The following is a 24,845-nucleotide window of genomic DNA, read 5'->3' on the forward strand; positions in this document are numbered from 1 at the left end:
TCTCTTTTCTTTTCTTCTCATCACACCATCGTGGCTGTTATGTAATGGTGGGAAAGGAAATACACTGCTTGTCTGTCTGCTGCCGCCTACAATAACAACAGCAACAGCAAATCATTATTGGAGATTAAACTTTTCTGTGTGCAGTCATGTAGAGATTGAGGTTATACAGCAAGGAAAAACTTTAGGCTTTTATGTTTTCAGTTGATGGTTTGTTCAGTGTTCAGACAAAATGGCTCCCACTCATGCTTAAGTTTCTCTTTTGTTTATTGCCAACAAACAAACCAGAAATGCTTCACTTTATGTGGAGCTAATGAGTTTTCTCAACAAAGATGTACGCGTGACAAGGAAGTGTTTAGAGCAACACATTGAAAGCCTTTATGAAACTGATTATAAGCTGGAACACTATTGTTTTATATCAGAAGATGATAAGGATGCATTTATTCATACAACATGACAAATCAACACACACAAACCCAACGTACTAACACACACACACACACACAAGGACACGTGGACAAGTGTATTGGATTTACTGCCGATGTAGACCATATGCCTGATTCTTTGTCATGCCTGTGTTAGTCTCTAAGCAGGCAGTCAGCTGTATCTAACATATCAATGTCTGAAGGACTCCATTATTGATGGGGGAGATAATATACTCTAGCCACGCTGATGTCTCATAAACTGGGCTTGAAATGAACACCAACTATGCAAAGGCTTTTTAATTAGAATTACTTCATGGTTTTCTTTTCGAAAATATAAACATAATAAAACATCACCTCTTGATGTTTTCACACACCCAGAAAATTACCTGATTATGATATAGAGATTCAAAAAATATGCAAATGTTAACAACTTTATTATAATCTCATATTTATCGTTTTTTTTTTTTTTACTGTTATCCCCCTCATCATCAGCTGCTGACATGAAACATCCACATCAAGTGCAGAGACATAATTCCAGTCATTCTCATCATGTTCAGTTAATCTACTTGAAGAGATAATGAGGAGACGTCTGGAATATGAAACCATTAGGGTGTGGTGCTCAGTTGCCACCTGTGTTTCACAATCCACCTGACTTTATGTTGGCCGCACAAACGTGCACGATCACCATTAAAACTAAAACTAAAGCTCAGTGATCGCATTTGACAAATCCAGACATATATTCATTTCAATCCATCAACATATATCCATCGTTTTTGAGTCAGTAATTGATGATAATAATAAAAATATGAAAAACACCTATTGTGTAATTCATTATGTCAAAATGGCAAAGATGTATAGCATAACATGAAACAATAAAGCCAAAACATGTCTAGCTAAGGGTAGTATTGCAAATCGGTCGACTTTATCCAGTATTTACTACCAGTGTTGTGATTGGCCAAGCGTTCCGTGTGTAAAATCTGATTGGCTGCGGACCATGTCTATCATTAATCTAGTCACGCCCCCACTGCTGCGACTTCCGCTTCTGTGTCAATCCCAGGCTACACAGTAAATTACTGCTCATCTCTCTGGACTTGTCAAAACATTCACCCAGCACGCATCGCCGAGGTAAGATGGTGGACATTTTACCGCTCTGTCTACGGTCTCCTGTTGTGTTTTCACGGCTGCAATATAGCTTTGCGTTTTGTGTACAAGGAAGGTAGCTAGCTGTGCTAGTTAGCCATCTTTATTTTTTTGTTTAGCCCGCCCGCTAACGTTAATGCTAGCTGTCAAAAAGCTCCCTGGCGTCCTGTCAGAGTTGGGACCGTCAGCTTGGTGTGTTGTTGTCAAGGATAAACAGTTCCTAGTATGTTTATTTACTTACCTTGCTCTCATTTTAAAACGTCGGAGAGGTAAATTAAGTTTTAATTTGTCAAGCTACATTAACTGCTAGACTGTACGCGCTAATGTTAGCAAGCAAACAGTTGACGGTAGCATATTGGGATGGGTTCTCCTTATTGGCACTTAGCTAACAGTTATGTAGTGTGATGTTAAGTTGTAAGTGAATCATTTATCAACAACAGCTTAAGTGATATATTTTGTATAATAATTTTTAATTACTGTTAGTCTTTTAGCAATAGTAGTAAGTTATCTGGTATAACAAGGGTACGACTGTTAGTTCAAAATTGCCTACGGTGAAATGTATGTAAGACAGCTAAAGTCAGAAAAGAAAAATATGTGCATAGAATAGTGTGTGAAACCCGTGAGATTCCCTATAGCAAGAGATTTGTAAAACTGGATCTCCAGCAGCAGCACTTATCTCAAGCAAGGTGTAGGTTAAAGTCACCTCCTATCGCGTTGAACAAAATTGGGCAAACATTGGGAATGTTCCCCTGCCTGTTTCGCTTCTCACCGGCTCCATCCACATTTACATCTGACTCGGAGGAGAGAGACTAAACTAAAAGCTTTTGTCTTTAAAAGTTGGTGCACTGGAGGTCATTGACACGAAGGTTTGCACTGACACAGCAGGCTGTTTATCTGCGCTCCCTGACATACATATCCCCTCAGAGGCACTGCTGCTGCACTGCTGCATCAACTGGCCTCTAACAGTGATGATGCCAGAAAAAAAAGTGCTTACACTAAGATTGAGAGTCTGTGTAGACACATACCATTATCCCGTTGTTTAGTCATTTAAAAAATGTTTTGACTACCACCATTACAACAACAGGCAACAATGTGTGAGGCACTGATACTGAGGATTGAGAGACTTTATCCCCTTACCATTAAAAGGGCACACAATACAGTGAATGCATCAGTTATGCGAAGTACTGAACTTTACTAAAATTTAACTTTCAGTCCTAAAGAAATTACAGTTTGCATTCTTTTTTTAAAATTACAAGGTGTCTACAGGTTTTCGAAGGAAGACACTTGCAGATTTTATTCCTGCGTTACATGAGACATCATGCTGTTCTCCCTGGTATTACAGCTCCACAGAGAATGGCCAGCTCCATGTCATTTTGTTACGTGTCTTCCTCCCAAAGGTGCTTTAATTAGTTTGTTGCTATGCTGATGGTCTCACATTGTAGAATGAGGCAGTTGTGCACAGATAAGAGATTTCCATGTTTGTTGATGTAGTGGTGAACACCTTCAAGAGATTTTTCAATTCTGCAATCTATTTTTCGAGGTCTGTGGTTAGATTTAAGAGAACAGGAAAAAGATTTTGTAAGGCATGTACTAAAAGCCAGGTTTCAACACAGCTGAGACGAATGTCGCAGTAGGGGCAGGACCAAGACATGCTAAAGGAAAATGCAACACAAGTAGAGACATGAATTAGTGAAATGTATGTTTTTGGCTGACCTAACACGGGCTGGTAAACAGATGCTAATAGGTTTCTCAAGCACTTTTGCAGTTGCACAGTTGATCGTATCTTTTTGTGCCTCTTTTATCTGCAATGTGTCAGTTGCCACATGGGGATAAGGCAAAGTTTGAGCCAACACTAGTCCAGGCAACCATCCAGGCAACAGAGAAACAATACTCTATGTATAATTTATAACAGAGAGCAGGTAGCCAATCAGAAGCCTGTCTGATGCACAGGCCTTTGTATTGTTTTGCTCTGCTTTGTTTGCCTCATGGTCATAGGGAGTGCACGCTGGTCAGCAGGGACCAGAACAAGCCTGCTACAGATGCACCATTATATCAGCACGCTGCTGGATGATAATAAATAAGTAATAAAGATATTGATCTATTACTATTTTCCTGTTTATATTTGTCAGATTGTGCAATCACGATAATTTAAAAAATGATCTTTTAATTCTCTGATTCTCTGCCAAAGATCTGTTTGGCGTGTTGAGTCATTTCCGACCCTGGTTTAGATGCAGCTCTGCTTGTTTTTTTGTACATACATTAAAGGTTCACTCGGCCAATATAATATTGTGTAATTCCTGTCTGTGACTGTGACTGTGGAGGCTTTGTAGCTGCAACTGATGCGCTCTTCCTTAATTACTTAATTTGTAACTATGTGTCAGGGTTGAAGTGTGATTGGTCGGCTTGGTGTGGTTCTTGTTTTCTTCTCCAGTGTTTACTCATAGCAAAGATAAAATCAGAAAACACAGGTCAGTCAGCCCCCTGAGGAAGGTTCTCAGTATTGTTCACCTTTTCAGTAACAAGACCACAAATTATTTTCTCATCTGTTACACAAACTGAAATTATGTAAACATAGTCTGTTTTGATACCATTCAAAATTAAAGTATTATCCTGATAATGTGCGACTTATTAATTTAATGTCTCGGTCCTGCAGTCACCAGGTTAAATCTGAGGTCATCAGAAATCTCTTGCACACCTGATTAGTCTTTTTGACAGGTGCGTTTCTGCTCGAGCTGCTCGATTATGGCAAAAATCATAATCAGGATTATTTTTTATCAATATTGAGATCATGATTATTTATTCAATAGGATTACTCTTTGACTTAGAAACATCAAACATTTACTTAACTTAAAAAAAACTTTTAATACATGTCAATGGAAAAACTAATTTTTAAAAAATGAGATGATCTATATCATCTTTTTTTATTTGTTTTTTTAAATTTTTTTATATTTTATATATATATATATATATATACACACACATATATATATATATATATAGTACAATTCTAATGTACGCTGAAATATAACCAGGAAGTGTATGGGGGGGAGGTTTTGATGTGTGTGTGAAAATTGTTGAAAAACGGAATGCGCTATTATAATCATTTTATCTCCATTATCTTGTTTTCTTAATCGTTGGAAGAAAAAATTGTAATCAACACTCCACAACTAACCCTTTGATTAATCGTGCAGCTCTAGTTTCTACCTCAAACAGGTTAAATCTTAAAATGAACTGAGATACCAACTGTCGACGTTCATACCCATGATGGTCATTACTACATTATTCTATGAGTACTCATGGGTTGGACCACACCCAGCTTCCAGCTCGGCCTTCATTTTGACCTTTCAAACACACACACACACACACACACACACACACACACACACACACACACACACACACACACACACACACACACACACACAGGTTCACAAGGCGGAAACAGTATCAGCCCTGTTGTCATGGCAGGTAATCATAAATCCATTCCTATACAATAGCTATCTTCAGCGTGATGACCACAGCACACACGCAAAAATCCAGCTCAACCAGATTTTCCCAGTTGAACCAGTCGTGAACAATGTTGATCACAAACTTGGGTTTGTGTTTTATACGCGCTTTACTCAGGAGTGTCACTGTTTGTGTTTCTGTTTGTGGACACATTAAAGAAGTTTCGAGGGAAGATTCGTCGCAGCCTTTCTATCTATAAACCTCCTGTGAGATGAAGAGTCCTCTGAACAGGTTTTACCTCCTCGCAGGTGTCGCAGGAACATGCTGACTCACACTACGCTGACCGTGTGACACTGTGCTCAGCAATCCTGCTCAGAATGAGTTGAGACTTTTTTTTGTTCCCAGAGGGTTTTAATAAGAGGAGGAGGAACATGAAGAGGGCAGACTCATCACTTCAGTAAGGAGCAGAGACTCAGTCCTCTGGATGGAGATTAGGTTTATCCTCTTGCAGATATCCTCTGCAAAGATTCTTCATCTATGATTAGTCTTGATGACTTGAGCTTGAGAGACAAAGGACTTGACTTACATATAGTCTGTCAAAGTCTCGTTGTTTTGTCAGTTGTCAGGACACAGATGGGGAAGTAGTTACTAGGGATGCCCCAATCACTTTTTTTTGCTGCCGGTACCAATACGATCATCTATGAGTGCGATCCGCCGATATCGATAATTTTTTGTGTTTTGTTATAGCAGCCAGTTTAGCTGTTAGTCAGTCTGCTCAGCTTTGTAGTGAACTGGGACCTCCGATAGGCGTCAGCATAACCTGATAAAAGGACCACAAAAAGTAGGGATGCCCCGATTGATCAGCCACCGATCATTATCAGCTGATTTTCATTAAAAGGACATGATCGGTAGATGGGAATTTGTGTGTGTGTGTGTGTGTGTGTGTGTGTGTGTGTGTGTGTGTGTGTGTGTGTGTGTGTGTGTGTGTGTGTGTGTGTGTATCCCTCTTGTGATTTACTTCCTGGGCCGATGTCTTCATCCAAGGCTGAACATCTGGTGCAATGTGGAGGTTGCGTGTTTTACTGAGAAATGGTAAAAATGTTTGTGTTGTCTTTATTTTCTCCCTTGTTTTTTTTTTTTTTTCCATTAGTGTGAAGAGAAACAAAAGATGCAGGAGGGTCATTTATCACTTGTTTCAGCTGCAGCGGATGGTGTGATGTGTAATGATCTTGTGATATGTGCTACACTTTCATTTCTACCCTCGCTCAGCGCTGTTGTGTGCTACCACAGATAATATACAGGACAGGAGGTTTTAAAATAGCATCTCATGAAAATAAGTAGAGCTCTATTTACTTTATATATATTGCTATGATACAGTTTGAATCAGTTGTTTGGTTTACTGCTTATTAAGTTTTTTTCCCCACAAATTCAGGATATTTTTTCATGATGGAAACAGGGATAAAATGACTCCACAGCTTTTACTGCTTTGTATATGATATTTCTTGATATGACCCATCATCACCATGGCCGGAAATAATATGAATGAATTATAAAAGAAGAAATAAATTATAATTTGAATGGTATTACTTTAGCTTTTCTACATTTATAGTAAACATGAAGAAGGTGGCAGTAACTTGGGCACAGTTCTGTTTTTAACATAACCTCATAACTCTCATATTTCACCTCCTCTCTCCTCCCTGCTCCTCATTTTCTCCCATGCACAGATGAGTGCTCAGACAGTACCCACAGCAGAATGCCGCTCTGTGTTGGACTCCCTCTGACACAGTGGCCTGTCTGTGCTTCTTTTTCCTCACGCCGCCTCTCAGACTGCGTTCACATCCTGCCTCCTTCCCTGGGACCGGCAAATCAAACCCCTTCCCTCCATCCTCTAACCTTAATTCTCCAGCTGTAACCTAAAGCACAAGCTTGGTGGAAGTTAATCAGGTGAAACACGGTCTCTGCAAAATCTGTCGAAAACGTAACAATGAAAAATGAAAACTGAATTATCCTCCTCGTCTTAGGTTATGCACTAAAATGTTGGCGAGACAAGAGTTAAGTGTAAGGATTCTGGTCAACAAAGCGCAGTTCATTTTGACACCTATACTGTCTGCTCCAGACTAGAGCTGCGCGATATGCAAAAAAAAATTATATTGCTATTATTTTGGCAGGTATTGTGATTTCAGTTGGAATGATCGTTTTTTTCATTTTCACTGGAAAAAAATATAAAAATGATGAGGATGTGATTTTTGATGGTTCCCGTACCAAACAAACATGTTTCTTTTGCATCTGGAGAATATGATTTGTAGGTCGCGGCGTCTCTGTAGCACCACAACACTTATGGTGCTAACAATGCTAATGCTAACAATGCACAACAATGTTTTGACACATTTTACCTTCATGAAGAAAATTGCAGCTCCTGTGATTTGGATATTGCATTTGGCCAAAAGAAGACAAAGCCAAAGGTTGAGTTGTTCACTGTGTTTTTCCCGTTCACTTCACTTTCCTTCAGTTTGTAGAAATCTCTAAAACGGAGGTGGAACTAATGTTTTCATAAAACTGTAGACTGTAAAAAGGGCAACAGACATTTGCCGCTAGCTAGCAGTCATGGCCACAGCTAAGAAGCGTTAAGACGATGTTGAGGGCCGCCGCTTTCAGGAGCGTAGGAGAGTTGAATACTTTTTCACTGAAAACCAAAACGGTTGCTTTTTGTCTCATTTGCTTGTTAAATTAAACATATTACAACATATAATATTATACTCTCCTACTTTACCCGCTGATTGTTGTTTTTGTCGTTGGTGACGTTAGAGGTTGGTTTGGTCAGTTTCACAGCTTCTGCTCTCCGTTCATCTTCAGTGTGTGTGTGAAATTGACTTGTGGTATGAGTTTCACAGTCTGCAGTCATAGGTGAGCTACCTATTGAGGTGTGTGTGTGTGTGTGTGTGTGTGTGTGTGTGTGTGTGTGTGTGTGTGTGTGTGTGTGTGTGTGTGTGTGTGTGTGTGTGTAAGGAGAAAGAAAGAGGTGTGTGTGTGTGCTGTATCAGTACTGGGCTCCGTCTCACATGGCAACAGCTCTCGGCTCTTAGTTTCTTTCTTCTTGTCTCTCTCTCCGTCCGTCTCTGGATGTTTTGGTCAGACATCAGAGGACAGCGCAGGGAGACGTCAGGCTGGACCTGAGTGGAACAGTCACATCGGTAGGTTTGTCTTTGAGGTTCTGACTGATCAATCAGATTATCAGATTATTGGTTGCTTCACTGCTTTGGTTTGGTGCGACCAGTTTGTATTGAGAAGGCAGAATGAACAGGTGAGACCTAACGGAGTCAGTACAGCCTCAGAAGCCTTAATATTAATGTGAAATGCTAACATGCTAATAAAGCTATCTGTTTATCTGGACGTTTATCTAGATGAATGGGTCTGATGAATGAGTGAATATATTAAACATGACAGGAAACAGTCACTCATCTCCTACATATGTGGAAGTTGAGCTCTAAAATCATTGAGCACTTACCCATGCTTTGTTTCTTTAGCATGACCGGTGCTGTTGTCTGTTCTGTTATCATTATTGTTTTTAATAATTACTTCAGACAAATCTCTAGTGTGGAAATATGTGATTATTTTAACATCCAATGAGTTTTTCACTTCAATTCTTTTGTAAACACATGCAGTACAAAACTAAAGTTGCTCTTGTTTCAGAAACAAATGAAAACCATTTGTGGTGTTAGAATATACAAAAACTGCAGTGTTTAAAAAAAAAAAAAAAAAAAAAAATCATCTCAAATTTAAGGATTAGTTTCAGCTCCTCATTTTGTCTTTTAGGAACAAACTTTAACCAAAAGTTTGTCATGTAATCTTTACATTTGAAAGGTGGTATTTAATTATATTTTGTGTTATTTTGGCTTGAACTGAAACTGTGATACTGGACTTTATGTTACATTGAAGACACATAATTTTAAGCATCTTTCGTTTGTTCTTGGCAGAAAAAAAGTTTTATAAAATTAGATTAGCCATTAACAAGGTCAGGCTGTTGTCAGCAAATTTGTGTTTTTATGTAAGAAACCCCAACGTAAAAGAAAAGTTACTATTCCCGAGGTGAGGCTGCGTTCAACTTTTAACTGTTATTTCTTCTTTATCTCTGACATGTCAGACACATGTTTTTCTGTATTTGTATTTGTATCTAATAGAATAAAAGAGTTTCAGAGCCTCAGATTGGGGTTAGTTGTGATACGCTACTGTCCAAGTATGGAAGTGTCTGTGGTGTGTTCATGGTGCCATGTCTGTCATGGTTACGTAACAGCTCACGGGCGTCTGAGAAACAGAGAGCGATATGATCTGAGAGCCTGTTGCAGCCAATCAGGAGGCTCGCTCTCTCTCTCTCTCTCTCACTCCTGTGAATGTGTGTGTGTGTGTGAGAATTTACTTACTTCTTCTGCACACTTATGGAGGAGAAACGAGTTGATTAAAACCATAAATTACTCAATACAAAATACAAACATGGATTTAAAATGCAATTCAGTGCAAAACAGTCTCGCTTTCAGGGAGATGCAAAGAAACATTTCTTCTACAAATTATAAAAGAGGAATGATTTATATTAATCAAGACTATAACATTCATCAGACTAATTGAGATTAACATCTTTGCCAGTCATCACGCTGGTCCTTCGCTCCTTTCTCTTTTCAAACATGCAAACCTGATTGTTGAGCTCCTCGTGTTGAGTGTTCCTCCTCAGCTCTGCTCCAGAAACACTTAAAACAGCCGAATCTGTTTAAACATCTCAGAAAGGCCAAGCGCTGCCTGAGGGCTGTAGTTTAACTGGTGGTCGTCATACGTTTTTTTTTTTTTGTTTTTTTTACCACATAATCAAAAGGAATTTCCGTATGATCTGCATTTCTTCTCTTTGACACACCAGCTTCAGCAGTGTGTGCGTTTTTAACGGGCTGTGAACTGAGAGCAGTGTGAGATGTGAGTGTGGAGTTTGGATCGGTGTCGTGTTCATCACTGCAGGGACTTTGTGGTGTAGCGTGATGCATCATGTTGCTTAAGACAAAACTGTCTGGTGACTCCCAGACTTGGTTTTGTCTGATAGCTGGAAGCAGCATGTTATGAGATCAGATTGTTTCAACACAGTCAAATCAATGACAAGCTGCATGAAGGGGGTTTCCTCACATGGAGAATTGGACAACTGTAATCAATAAATGGAGCTTTACAACCACAGCAGGCCGCCATTCCTGGTGTTGGTTGGAGGATCCTATCCTATCCTATCCTATTGGAGTTAATTACTCGCGAGAGCGCGGCCTTGAAAGTGACGTCACGTCAGGCACCAGGTGAGAGTCAGAGAAGTGTAGTCGTGAGGAATAAGGCAGCGAATTACCGGAGAAAAGGTAGACTTATTAGCCAACTCAGTGACGTTATCTTAGGGTAAACTAATTGATAGCATTAAGCTAATATCTACACGTCATTATGTATTAACTGCTGACTGCATTTTCAGATGAGCTTGTTCAGATACTTCTCTAAGAAGAGAAAGACAACAGATGAAGAAGACGCTAGTCAGGTAGCATCATAAGCCTTTTACTGACTCGTAAATGATGATGGTTAGGTAAAAAATAGTATTTTAATGTTCACACTTGTAATCAGATGTGATGTGAGTGTAAACTATAGAACGCTGTTAGCGTTACGTTACTCACACTTTTAATGTAATCTTATTAGACAAGTAACATTAGACAGGGAGGAGTTGTTAAACAAAGTGGAGGAGAGCAGAGCACAGCAGCGGAGAGATGAGCCTGGGTGCAAACTTTGCCACTGACTCTTACCCCCCCCCCATAGCATGCCCCCACTGCTGAAAAAAATCCTAGAGGAAACACTGTGATGATGATGTGATTTTTGTTGGTCTTGTACCAAACAAACATGTTGTATTGCACTTGGCCATATTGTGATTATATTTCGATATATTGATGTATGTATTGAGTTTCACGTGCAGCAGATGTTGGTGTCTTCTGTTTCAGATCTTAAAAAAATGACAACGAATCTTCAATGAAGTGTCATTATTCTTGGTATGAATGGCTCCTACAGTTCTACAGCAGTATGATCGTGATGTGATGAGCAAGATGGTGAGACTGTAATAACCCATGCAAATGAGATTTTCACCTGTGTTTGCTGCGTTCACAGACGTAACTTGCTCTCTGTTATACAACGGTGTCAGCACAGCCTCACCTGCTTCTTCTTTTGTTTTGTTTTTTACCTTACCCTGATGTGATACAACATTTTAAAAGTCAAACTAACAGCAGAATACTAGAATATCATCATTACTATGGTAACAATTCACCTTATTTACATGTATGTATTGATAACGTGTGGATCTAATACCTGCCTTCATTTCACTGGCTGCTCTAACAGTTCAAGTCAAGTGTGTTTTGGTAGAAGCAGCAAAGGAGAGGAGGCAAAAACTCAGGTCCACACAAGTCCTAGGACTCGTAGTTTAATAACTTACTACACTTCCACCTCACCACGCCGCTCTATTTTATCATACATGAGCAAAACAGAAGCCGCAAGTAGCCTTAACGATGAGCTCATTAACATGCATCCACTTCCATCACGGTGCGCCGGATGACGCTGCTCATCTCGCATCTCGGTAACCCGGCACTTCTTAAAGACACATTTCACATTTCAAAAATCCAAACAGTCTCAAAGTCCTTTAACACTATTTAATACATACCTGTAGAATGAAAATAATAATTAACAGTCCATTTCCACACCTGTGTTCACCAAATAGGCCAATGATAATACGCTATATAAACAGCATTTTACCTTTTGTGAGGGGAAAACAATAAACCAAAAGTCACACTGCTGCAGATGGAGCTTAGATGAGCGTTACACTGTAGGAGAAAAAAAATTAATGTTAATTTGTCAGTGAATATTTGTGACAGTGACCTCTGGTTTTATATAGATTGTCGTGAGGGCAGAACATTGAGTTCTAAAACACTGATGCACAAAAACATGCGTGATAAGCGTTATCACAGTCGAAGGCTTGGTCATGTTTTGGTTCACAAGCCACTGACTCGCCCTTCAGAAGCAGACTGTAGTTTGGGAAAGCTGTGTGTATATCTTCAGACCTTTTTTTTTTTTTTTTTTTAAATCTCGATTTAAAAATGCTCTTGTAGAGGTTTTTAATTTTTGGGAGTTCCCTGGTTTATGTGATTACGAGACCACAGGAAATATCAAGCTTTGTCGTGTAGATCTCTTGGCTGGATATCCTGATATACTGACAAGATGTCAACTCCCTTTTTAAAGTGAGATCCTCTTTATTCTGTTTGATTGTTGTTGAAATGCGTGCTTGTGAGAACTGACGGAGTCAGAAACAGGTTTTTTAATCTATAATTTTATATTTTATAACATAAAGCTTTTCATTTTAGAATTATTTATTATAGGCACCAACCACAACAAAAAAAACTGCATGGCTGAATGTTTAATTGGGTCATAGAACAACTGAATACCAGCTTGTCATCCATCCTGTCCACCTTATCGATCGTGGACGCTGAGGACAAAGTTCACCTGTGTGCTGAAGGCGTTACCTGTCTCTGGCAAAGGTAACAGGAAACAGCAGAGTGAGAGGAAGGGAAAGAAAGAGTTGTTAGCTGTGTCTTTTGGGATTTAATCACACTGCAGGTATGTAAAAATATGCTCAGCTGACAGCTCTAGAAAACAGCAGTATTCAGTATTTTGCCAACACTGCTGACCCCTGTGTGTTGCTCAGAAATGATCAGAAAAGAGAAACATCTGATGGTTGCTTTAATAGCTGTAGAAATAGTGATGATCAGTAACATTTCATTTCCGACATGAACTTTTTTTCCCTGGTCACTATCTTTAAATTTGCAAAAATATGCATGCAAAGTATATTATTGGCTTAAATGTAAACAACAGAAGCTGTGATGAGAAGGGACACTATTGGAAATTGGATTTCCACTTTGCATTTATGTAAAAATATAATGAGTCAGGGAATAATATATTTGAACTGACTGAAGTTTGAAAAGAAAGAAGACAGAAACTTTCCCTAAGTGAAAACTAATGCCTTGGAAACGGTGTGTAAGATGAAATAGATTTTTTTTTAAAAACTGTATTGATATTTTCTGTGTGTTGGGGTCAAACTCCTGCTGTGAGCCGGACAGTTTAATCAGAATGTGACGCAGCATCAGACAAACATCCAGCTCGGTGATATTAGACCATACCATGGACGTAGCAGGTTGTTAGCGCTAGTTAGCGTAGCATTAAGCAGCAGGTAAATGAACACAAGTAGTTCGTGTTTTGAATTTCATTTTCTGATTTTTGTCGAGGAAGTGAAGCCACACTGGAAACATCCATTCAAAGGAGAAGCTAAGCTAACAGGCTAGGCTATGAAAACGTAGCTAAGTGAGCTTTCATCTCCAGCAGTCGCAAGCTGTCCAAGTGTAACAGACCGACTCTGTCATGTTTCTGCGTAAGCAGATAAAGAAACTGTTAGTGTGAAGGATGAATGAAAGGATGTTTTCTGTCTTTTCATCTTTACTAATTAACAATTTAAATCACCGAGCAGCTCAGACGCTACCGGCAGCTACCGGCATCTTTTAAGGTGGAATATTTTCTTGCGTGTTACTCAATGCATGATTGACCTTTGGAAATCAATCTATACACCTTTGAGGTTATAAAAGCTGAAACGTGCCCAAACACTTCGATGAAGATGGAGCAGGTTGAATAAATTTTTCCTTTACATCTCCATTGCTCTCACTGCGCTTTCTCTCTAGTATCTGGGCGGAAACCGACACGGCTCCGTTTTTCTCCGAGCTAAGACCGACAAGCAAAACTGATGTCAGGAAAAATTTTTTATGTTTTTTGTTTGTTTGTTTGTTTGTTTGTTTTTTTTTTGGAATTTATTAATGGATATTGAATCTGTAGAGACAGAATCATGATTCGTGTGATCTGCTCACAGCACAGTGAAGTGTTTCTTTCCGAAAGCTGTTTGAGTTTTAATGGCAACTAATTGACAAACTCATTAACCTGTAAGTGTCACTCCACCCTGTATAATGTGTCGAGGGATTAACCTGGAACTATGGCCTGGTTCCACCTTCACTGATCATCATCCGATCTGACATTCAGCAGGAGGGGGGAGGGAGCCTGTCTGTTCACAGCACTGTGATATTACATTGTTAAGGCCGGTTCAATGAAAGGCTAAATTTAATGTTTTTAAAGCTAACTTAGCCAAATGCTAAGGTGATAAATGTACATCCTGTCGCTAATTAAACTAAAAAGAATGTATTTCTCAGCAGTAATCTGGTTGAGACTCAGTGATTGTTCATTATACTGACTGGTCTCATAAAGAACCAAATATAACTGTTGAAATGTACCTTGTTATTTTGGGAGTGGAGAATCAGAGGTGATTCTGGGTCACCAGTATAAAACTTTGAAGAGCCAATGTACCAAACAGGAGGCAACAAAGACCCAGAATGCCTGTGACAGTGGCGTCCCGATTATGTAACTACTGGACTAGAAAACTCTCTGTTTGCACTCAGTGGGCCATGATAGACAAGCTTGTTGCTCAGCCAGACTAAGCAGATTTTCAGCTGGTAGCCTAGATGGCTTGGAATGAGCCTCAGCATTTTGTGCCATCTGAACTGTTACAGCTGCTGCCTATGGAGAGACGGTAACAACAGCAAGTGACTAAAGTGAAGGAATACACAGTCTTCTCAGCATGAATCAGGCTTCCTGCATAAATGACAAAAATGTTTTTGTCATCAAGTTGAAATTAGTTGATTTATGATCAGAACATAAAAATAACATTCAGGCTCATGACTAGCAGTTGGATTTACTGCAGGACTGTATCAGACTCCATCAGTTTAATGTTCCTAATAAACTGATCACTGAGTGTATATTAGTGATTATCAGGTGTATGTACAGACTGCAAAGAGCCTGACTGGAGTTAGTTGGTTGATTTTGTTGCTGCGCTCACCTGTGAACTGATTCACCTGGTGACCTGAAGATGCTCTTTAATTCAATAGTTTTATCATATATTATTATTTTTATTATTATTATTATCACCAAATAAAATGTTTGACCCCTCCCCTTTTAAAATGTAACACGTTTACTCAGATATCGGTTAAATAAACATAACGATACCGATAATCGAAAAATGCTGAAAATTACCACGGATAATCGCCCAGGCTGATAATCGGTCGATATCTACTTCAAATACATATAAATGATTAAAATCAATCCAGTGTATATGCCTGACAATTGAAAAGCTCTGCAATGCATTAAGAAACTGTGGCTCCAAAAGCTGCACAAGTCTGTGAAAACCTGTGTTGTCTACCACCATGATGAGCTGATCATCTGAAGTGATGAGTCCAATGACCTGCTCTGTAATCTCTGGCCTCCTGCTGTCTCCAGGAAATGTCTCTCTGAAAGTATCCTCCTGTGTGTGCGTGTGTGTACCTGAGTTACCTGAGTGAACTCACTCATTCTGTTGAGCAAATGGTGCTCTCTGTTTACAACACCTGGGTGACAGCTGACAAAAACAAAGGGATCGGGTTTAGGTTTGTGCTCAGTACAACTGATACTGATCAAATGCCTTGATCGGCCCTGATACGGATCTCTGAGGTCGGATCGTCTTCCCCAGTTATAGCTGTGAGGCAGAGTCTCTAGACCAGGCAGACGTGTCTTTTTTTTAGCTCAGATATTGAGTATCATCACTCACATGTGGACTAATGACTAATAAAAAGATTTTTCATTGTGTAACTTCCTCAGAATTTGCTTTGTTTGTTTACATTCTTTAATCGAGAGTAAATTAGAGCTGGTAGATCTGCAAAAAAAATCACTTTGCAATTGCATCTTCAGTTGAAATGGTTGTTTTTGCATTTTAATTTTAACTGAAAGAAATATAAAAATGATGATGATGTGATTTTTGTTGGTTCTTGTACCAAACAAACGTCTGGAGAATATGATCTGTAGGTCGGGGCGTCTCTGTAGCACCACAACACTGATGGTGCTAACAATGCTAATGCTAACAATGCACAAAAATGTCGTGACACATTTTACTTTCGTCACAAAAACTGCAGCTGCTGTGATTTGGATATTGCACTTGGCCATGTTGTGATTTTGATTATGTTTCCATAACTAAAAACTTACATGTTTTCTTTTGTGCAGGTTGCTAAATTTGCTTCAGTCATCGACGAACCCCAAACTGAACTCTGAAGTTACATCAGCTCTCTGACGTCTGTCCAACATCACCAGCAGCGCCATCACGTCAGTCCCTGTATATTGATAACGAACATTGTGCCGTTCCCGTGGTGACACTACAGAGGGACCTTGATCGACAGGCCTCCCTCCAGAGGAACTGTGAGGGGCCGTCACGGAAAGGAACATGTGCTAGAAGTTGAACATCTTTCCTGAACGACTGGTCAGCTTTGACGCTAGAAGATGAACAATGAGGATGAGTTCTACGACGCCGTCACAGGTGGGAGTGTGTGTGTGTGTGTGTGTGTGTGTGTGTGTGTGTGTGTGTGTGTGTGTGTGTGTGTGTGTGTGTGTGTGTGTGTGTGTGTGTGTGTGTGTGTGTGTGTGTGTGAGAATCTTTTTCCTAAATTCACATTTTGAATTTTTGAAAATTGCAGTTTTGTTATTTTTTTGCGTCTGATTTTTCTGTGCTGGATCTTCTTCAGAGAGACAAATCAAATTATAGATGATAATCTTCATTATCTTTTAATTTAATTTTATACTTCAAACTCCCTGTTGTGTTTGACCAGTAAAATAAAAAAGAAAAGCAGCAGATCCTCAAAAAGTACGAGCTGAAACTTTCTGCTTCAAGAGAATATGTGCAGCTGTTCCACTTGAAACAGATTGATCCATCCACTCAACTTCTTTTTAAAAGGTGTCGTTCTTGATTAAATGGCCTGTTTTGCCTCCATAATAACACGGTCTAATGGAACCTAACCTGATGATTAGTTCAATTATTCAGAGGTCAGAGGTCATGATAGTCGTGTGTGTGGTTGTAGTCGTGCCTCTTTTGTACAAAAATAAAGAAATGCAGAGGGGAATTTATTCTTCTTCTTTTTTTTTTTTTATTTCTATAATTGCAGTTAAATGAATTCACCCCCCACTGCTACGGTTCTGATATCCACACATCAGCCAATTACAAACGCATGTGATTAAAGTGAATCCCATAGAGCTGCTTTTACTTATGAGGATGACTTTCGTATCGTTCCTCTGTCATCATAACTGTTTACTACGAGTATAAGTTCTCTTTTACGTTGTTATGCCCCGCCCCTCCCCCCTCCCATCGTCAACGCACTGTTCTTCTTTCCACGTTAGACTTTCATTTATTAAAATCTAATGTGACTCACTTCACATGGTAAGAATACACACCTGGCACCTGTTCAGCGTCATACTGTGAAGGTGTGTTTACAGAGTGATAATAAACCATTTGGTCTATTTCAAGCTGTGTTTAAGGCCCCACCTTGAGTTCACCAAAACCCCACCCTGCAGCTCTGAGAGTTTACCTGCGGTGTCACCACCCAGGTGTAGGTCAACAGGTGTGTGACTGGTGTGATTTTTACAGGAAGGAAATCTGGTCAGTCCTCTTGATATGACAGAATCTTTCTCTAACTCGTTGTAGCTTTTTGTTTTTTCAGTTTGGTCTCTTAATTCTTGTTTATACGTTATTATTTTCTTTTTTTTTTTACCATTGATATTGCTTTAAATTTAGTTTTATTTTTATTGACAACATCACATAAACAGTGAATTTTTTTGCCCAATTTCTTTGCAGCTATTGCAGATACTCAAACAAGATGCCACGGTTTAATTCATATGGCTCCACTTTGACTATTTATTCTGCATGTATTGTATCTCAGAACCTTGGTATCATGATCTTAAATTAAACAGATTTGATGCTGTGCCAATGAAAAGGTTGGTCAGTCTAAAAAAGTTTCAGGCAATCAACAAAATATTCCAGTCAAACCCAGACAAGAAGTTACTGATGCAAAGCAGTATGCAAATGTGTTGCATTGTCTGTGACTGTCTAATGTTGCAAACAAAACACTGATCTGTCATCCAAAATCAACTGCTAGTGAAATCACAGTCTCTGTCATGAGAAGACTAGTTTTTAATATCACTTTCTGTTATAATATCACTATCACTTTCTTTTTAATATGCTGGTGAACGAGATTTCCTGCAACTGTGACCTGATGTCACTTTTTGCCCCCCACCCCCCTCCAGGCCTGGATTCTGACGAGTCGTACGAAGGGGTGTCGGAGGCCAGTTTCAAAGACGCGCTGGTGTTTGATGGCAGCAGTCAGAAGGACAACGGATCAGTGCCTCAGGAGAACGGCATCAAGAAACACAGGTACTGCTGCATTCCTGCTCCACATTCCACCTGCAGCCTGTGTTCGTGTGTTCGGAGCTGCTCCTGAATCCAGTACAATCTGCTGGGCGGAGTCACAACTAGAGATGAAACTTAATATCAGGATCATAGTGACCAGAATAATTATTGTTTAAATGTGCTTAAAATGTTCAAAAAGTATAAAGCACAAACTGAAACCTAGTCACCAAGTGACTGTTTGAATTTAAACATTAAAATGATAACAACACAACACACGTGTTTAAATAAAAACCTGCTCATTTTGGTGTAAAAAAAACAAAAAAAACAAACATCTCCAGTAATGCCATGTTTCCACTGAAAACAAACCCACGTTGTTGCTGCGCATGCGTTTGGGAGACGTGAGTTAAAATAACCACATTAATTAACCACGCTAATAAACAGTTTTAGTGATAATTAAAATGTAAACAGTAACACCAACATTCAGGCATTTTTTATTTAGCGTGAAACCAGGAACCGTTTCATCTCTTTATTTTTTCTTTCTTTTTTCCAATATGTTGTTTATTGGCTTTTGTTCATTTTAAATTGACTGACTAAACAAACATTCATTAAGACCCTCCCTCCCACCCCAAATAACACAACAGTGTCAGTAGAATTAAGAATAAATAAAAATTAAAAAACATCACTTTAAATATTGAGTTATGCATGTAGGTTGAAGTGGTTGTAGACAAGAATCCAACTAAGTTGAGTAAAAGTAAGTAAAAATATAGAAACAACAAAAAATTGTATAGTAAGTAAATTAAGTAATAAATAATATAATAATATTCCTATACACATACATACACACATACATCTGTAGTCACAACTTCTAACTATGGTTCAGTGCCACTTGATCAGTAGCTTGTATTTGACCTTTCATTTACACGTGTTTACATTTATTCTAACACATACGTGTTTACTGTACACTGTGATTTTAGCGTTTCAAATAAGAGGAAGACTGAGCTGCGAGCTGAAAAATTTGAGCCCGTTTCATCACCATAACAACTGCCTTTCATAATGTGTAGTACGTATTCCCTGAAGTCCCTGGGTTCTCGGTGCAGGCATGACTGTCAGTAAGAAATATGAAGATGCATATTTCTCACGCTGTCAGACCTGTTCTGTTCTAGCTGTGAAATATTAATACGTCTCCTCAAATGTCGACAAGAAAGAGGAGAAGGTAGGAGCCCTTTCTGTGGCTCGTACATTAAAATCATTTGGCTTTTTCTCTAGAAAAGAAAAGCATCAACACAGTCAGGAATATTGTCAAATTAAAGGATGTTTGTTCAGTTAAAATTAAGATATAAAAAGATATTATGTAGTTATTTAGTGATAAACTTTTCGTGCAAGCTCTGTCTTAAAACAGAGAGCGGACACACGCTGGAACGATTCCACTGATTTGTAAAAATGTCTCCTGCTCGTTATTATTCATCACTTATTTACAAACTATTTTGTTCCCGTCGGGATCCTGTAGGAATGATGACTCAATGGTTTCGGTTTTTGAAGTTAACCTGCTCTGGTAGGTTAGGAGTTCAGCATCAGTTACCATGGTGATTTACCTGCTGACAAATGAACCACCATCGTAGGACTGAAAACACAGAGGTAAACCTGAAGTTACCTTGACAACATCCGATCCTGCGTCGTAGTCCAGGCCTCTGTTCTCGTCTCTTTGTCCACAATCATCAGAACACCGTGTCAGATTTGGGCTGAATTGCCTTATTATCTTTCCAACTCCTTTCTAATCCACGTGTTACGAGCTTTTCTGTATCTCCTGCCCTGCGAACAGACCAGACAGACCACATGCTCCGTTTATCTACAACCCTGACTCTGTCAGATCAGATACTGATGGTACCGATCGTCTTCTCTTTCTTCATCTGTGCTTCTGTATCACCGTCATCTCTGGAAATATGTTTGTCTGGATACCAACGACCGAGAACTGAAGCTTAAAGTTCTCAGTGAAACATCACAGACGGTGGAAAACAATATTATGTGTTTTAACTTACAGGAAGTTGTTGGTGTTTTATGATTGAAAATGGTTTTTAGGTCATCAGTTCGTCCTGACGTGTAAAATCTGATCTTTCAAGGAAACACCAAGTGTCAGAAACTCTTCATTCATTCCCAGTCATTTCTTTCATTTCAGAAAGTCGTTACCTGCGCCCATGTTTTCCAGAAACACTATGAGTGTCTGGAGTATCCTGAAAAAATGCATCGGACTGGTAAGAACCTGCTACTTTTCCACCTTATTTGGCTCATGTTGGGCTTAGTGTGACTTTAGGACTTTGAGCTAAATAAGTTGTGAAAAAGCAATACTTGGAATTGTATGATAATAATAATAATAAACTTTATTTGTATAGCATGTTTTCAAAGTGATTTACAGAAAGAAAAAAGGGGAAATTAAAAACAAAAGAAAAACAAACACATAAAGTTACACAACTATAGAAATGTCACACGTCTAAAACAAAGTGACTTTTTGACCTGCTACATGTCAAAATTGATTGTGTGATATTTTAATTATTCAGTAATATTCGCCATCAGTTGTCTCTCTGGTTTATGACACCAATAGTTTTTTCACCAGGACTGAGACTGATTTAAGAAATTCAACTGATTTGAAACGTATTTTATTAATAATCTAAAATACAGACTTTTTTTTTACTTCTTTACAGGAACTGTCCAAGATCACGATGCCCATCGTCTTCAACGAGCCTCTGAGCTTCCTGCAGAGAATCACAGAATACATGGAACACACTTACCTCATCAACAGAGCCTGTTCACTGCCCGACTCTATAGAGCGCATGCAGGTCAGACACACACACACACACACACACACAACACACACACACACACACACACACACACACACACCAGTCATCAGTGTACGGGCTTGAAAGAAATGAACATTTGCTGGATCTTTTTGGAGCGTTGACCACATTCAGTCATTTTTTTGTGTCAAATAAAAACATTATTTATTCATTTAGTTATTTTATTTGCAAAAATAAATTCAAACCCAAGTTCACAATACAATGCTTTAAATAATGTGAACAAATGGAGCCTCACAAATAAATCCTGGTGCAGAAGGTTCAACAAACAGCTCAGTGTTCAAATCTAAATGAATTTATCTCAATGCAGTTTTCACTCTGATATGTTCAGAAATCAGTGATTGTAAAGAATTAAAGTAATTAAAGAAATGTAGCATAGACCTACGTCGTATAGATTAGAACTGACTAAAGATCAAACAAAAGCTCCGGAAAATTAATGTGAGAAGAAGCAACCTACACGGAAATAGACACACACACATGTAAATGTCGTCATGTCACAGTTACACACACAAACACACACACACACACACACACACTCACATGGTATGTGACTGCGTGTCTTCAGGCTGTAGCTGCTTTTGCTGTGTCAGCAGTCGCGTCTCAGTGGGACAGAACTGGAAAACCCTTCAACCCTCTGCTGGGAGAGACCTATGAACTCACCAGGTACACGCACACACACACACACACACACACACACACACACACACACACACACACACAGTTTAAACGGTGTATTTATCCTCTCTTTTTTCTGTCCTGCCTCCCACAGAGAGGAGCAGGGTTTCCGGTTGGTATCGGAGCAGGTATCCCATCATCCCCCGGTCAGTGCCTTCCATGCAGAGAGCCTGGTCGGGGACTTTGTCTTCCACGGCTCCATCTACCCCAAACTCAAGTTCTGGGGCAAGAGTGTCGAGGCCGAGCCCAAAGGGACCATCACACTAGAGCTACTCAAGTGAGTCCGGTGCTTTTCTTTTTCATCCGGTCACTCCTTCATGTTGTTTTATTCCCTGTCCCTCACCTCCCTCTCCATCCCCCTCCCTCTCTCTTTCTCCTCCAGGCACAACGAGGCGTACACATGGAGCAACCCGTACTGCTGCGTACACAACATCATCCTAGGCAAACTGTGGATAGAGCAGTACGGCACGGTGGAAATAGTCAACCACAGGTGTGTAAACACTACATGCACGGTGTCAGGTGGCGGGTTGTAGTTCTACTCATGAGCACATAGAATGAATTAAAGTTTTTCAGTTAATTGTTAATTGCTGCAGTTAAACACTAAATCCCATTTTCTGAACCAAATCCACAGTGGCATGAACACATCGATTGAATCAATCACAATTTTCACCTGTTTCCTGTTTTATTGTTTTGGCTGATTGCTGTACACACACACACACATATATAAATATATATATATAAATATATATATAGTTAACAGTGTAATGTACTTTTCATGTGTTTTTATCCTTTCTGCCTTTTGCTTTACTGAAGTTTTACTTTATGCGAGTGCTGAATCCAGACATTACCGTAATGCTTGTAGTACCTGGAGTTGCCAATACTGTAACTGTAACTGTTGCCTTCGCTATGTTTCTGAAAACAGGTAAAACTGTTGTGAGTTAATTGTTTGATTGAAAGAGACAGAGGTTTTGTGAAAGTAGCTGGACCGCTGAGTTTTGTGTTCACAGTTCAGAGAAAACAATTGAAGTTTTTAGCAATTGTGAAAAACTGTAAAACTCAGATCAGACACGATGATCAGCGAGAACCTTCCTCACCCTCGACTCTCCAGAGTTTTGTCTCCTGAGTCGTCTACACAGTTCAACCACAGCAAAGTGAAGCTGACTCTGTCTCAGTTTACTATGTCAGTGTTTCCTCTGATACTTCACACTGTAGCTCGTTCACTCTCTGTGTCCTCTCGGGCAAACAAACCCAGGGAGACTTTTTAAACCTTTGTTTATCCAGTGAAGCTCTGCGGAGCTTGTTTTATCCTTATTTCTGTCACTGTGTGTCACATTCACACAGTCGCACAGATTCACACCAGGAGCTGTGAAGACATTTCCTGACACGTCTTAGACCTTTTATATGAGACATGAGCTGGTTCTTCTTCTCTCCTCCTTTCTCCTGCAGCACTGGAGACAAGTGTGTGTTGAATTTCAAGCCCTGTGGGATGTTTGGCAAAGAGCTGCACAAAGTGGAGGGATATATCCAGGACAAGAGGTCAGACTTTATTTCTACATCGGCTGCAATATGAATATGTTGTAACATTTTCTAGAATTTAAAGTTTCAAAATGTTGTTCTTCACATTTATTCTCCTTTTCTACACTTTTTCTCTCCCATTCCTCTTCCTCACCCCCCTCCCTCGGCCCTGTGTCACTCTCTGTGTCCAGTAAAAAGAAGCACTGTGTCATCTACGGGAAGTGGACCGAGTGCATGTGGAGCATCGACCCTCAGGCGTACGAGACCCACAAGAAGTCGGAGAAGAAAGGCGACAACAAGAAGCACAAACATGTGAGAACGATTTAGAAAACTTCTCACAATGAGACTGGAGTTTCTGTCTCTGCTCTTTTTTAAAGAAGCTTAATATATAAAAGATTCAGCATTGTATTGTGTCACTTTTATTTCACCCAGATTGTAAATATTACTGAGTTGTTTTCTTATGATTTTTAGGGCTAGTCTTATTTATTTTGTTTTCTTCTTCTCTTGATTCCTTGTTGGTGTCCAAAGCTTTGTGTGTGGTCTTATCCAGGTAATCCATCAGGCTTGTGTAGGTCGATGTTGATGCCGTCAGTTATTCAGCTTTAGTCTGCTTGGTTATTTGTAGTGAAGCGTAACAGCTGCAGAGTGTGTGACACTGTGGTAACTGTGTGTAGATACAGTACAAACGATGTGATGATGTTATTTGCGGTTGCATCTTTTTTTCTTTTTTTTTTTTAATATATACAAAAATATATTTGTGTAGTCACAATGAAGTATATTGTTTCCAGGAGGAGCCGGAGGGAGCGGACAACGACGACGCAGATGACATGCCTGAAGTCCAGGAGACGGTGTGTGTCGTACCAGGAAGCACTCTGCTGTGGAGGATAGACTCCAGACCGGCGCACTCTGCTACGGTACAAACATGAAAACACTGGGTCGTCCTCGGGCCGTGGTTTGAAGGCGCTGTAGTGGACTGAATTAAATAATGTTAATATAACTCTTTCTCCAGTTATCGTTGAGCAAACTTAAACAACACCATTTGGGCTGTTCTTGTAGTTTACGGACAATCAATGAAACCGGCAAATATAATAATGACTATACATAATATATAATAAAAATGACATAAAATAGTGTCACGGACATGAGAGGAGTTACAGTGAATTCTCTGTTGTCTCTGTTTCTAGATACTAAAATGTGTTGACAGTTTGAACTTCCTCACCGTGTTCGATCTTTTGGTTTATGAAATCAATGATTAATTCTTTGGTTTTTGATGCGTTACTGTAGAGGAAGTTCTCATCACACATCACCAGTGAATCAGCTGATCAGACGCTTTTCAGAAATAAAAACAAAAAATCCCAGCAAACACAAATACAGTCAGAGCTGCTTTTGTCAATGGATTTGATAAACTGAATAATGATGAGACTTGATTTAATGAGGGAACAAACAGATTTGATGCAGATCACA

General features: G+C 39.4%; 1 protein-coding gene across 4 annotated transcripts in view; it reads left to right on the forward strand.

The window, feature by feature from the left end:
- Positions 1–1,444: 1,444 nt before the first annotated feature.
- Positions 1,445–24,845, forward strand: part of LOC130174818 (oxysterol-binding protein-related protein 2-like) — a 28,401-nt gene continuing 5,000 nt past the window's right edge. Inside the window, exons 1-11 of one of the 4 annotated variants that reach the window (XM_056385028.1) lie at positions 1,445–1,547; positions 16,173–16,482; positions 18,240–18,366; positions 20,516–20,591; positions 21,039–21,173; positions 21,757–21,854; positions 21,961–22,143; positions 22,249–22,356; positions 23,313–23,402; positions 23,573–23,693; positions 24,170–24,295. In XM_056385028.1, coding sequence (XP_056241003.1) covers positions 16,446–16,482; positions 18,240–18,366; positions 20,516–20,591; positions 21,039–21,173; positions 21,757–21,854; positions 21,961–22,143; positions 22,249–22,356; positions 23,313–23,402; positions 23,573–23,693; positions 24,170–24,295 — 1,101 coding nt within the window. In that variant the 5' untranslated portion in view covers positions 1,445–1,547; positions 16,173–16,445. Of the gene's footprint in view, positions 1,548–8,109; positions 8,201–12,135; positions 12,290–12,579; positions 12,666–16,172; positions 16,483–18,239; positions 18,367–20,515; positions 20,592–21,038; positions 21,174–21,756; positions 21,855–21,960; positions 22,144–22,248; positions 22,357–23,312; positions 23,403–23,572; positions 23,694–24,169; positions 24,296–24,845 lie in introns of those variants that run through there. The other 3 variants (XM_056385031.1, XM_056385030.1, XM_056385029.1) reach the window with 3 other exon arrangements.

This window comes from Seriola aureovittata, chromosome 9 (assembly GCF_021018895.1).
Source record: "Seriola aureovittata isolate HTS-2021-v1 ecotype China chromosome 9, ASM2101889v1, whole genome shotgun sequence".
Taxonomy (NCBI): Eukaryota; Metazoa; Chordata; class Actinopteri; order Carangiformes; family Carangidae; genus Seriola; species Seriola aureovittata.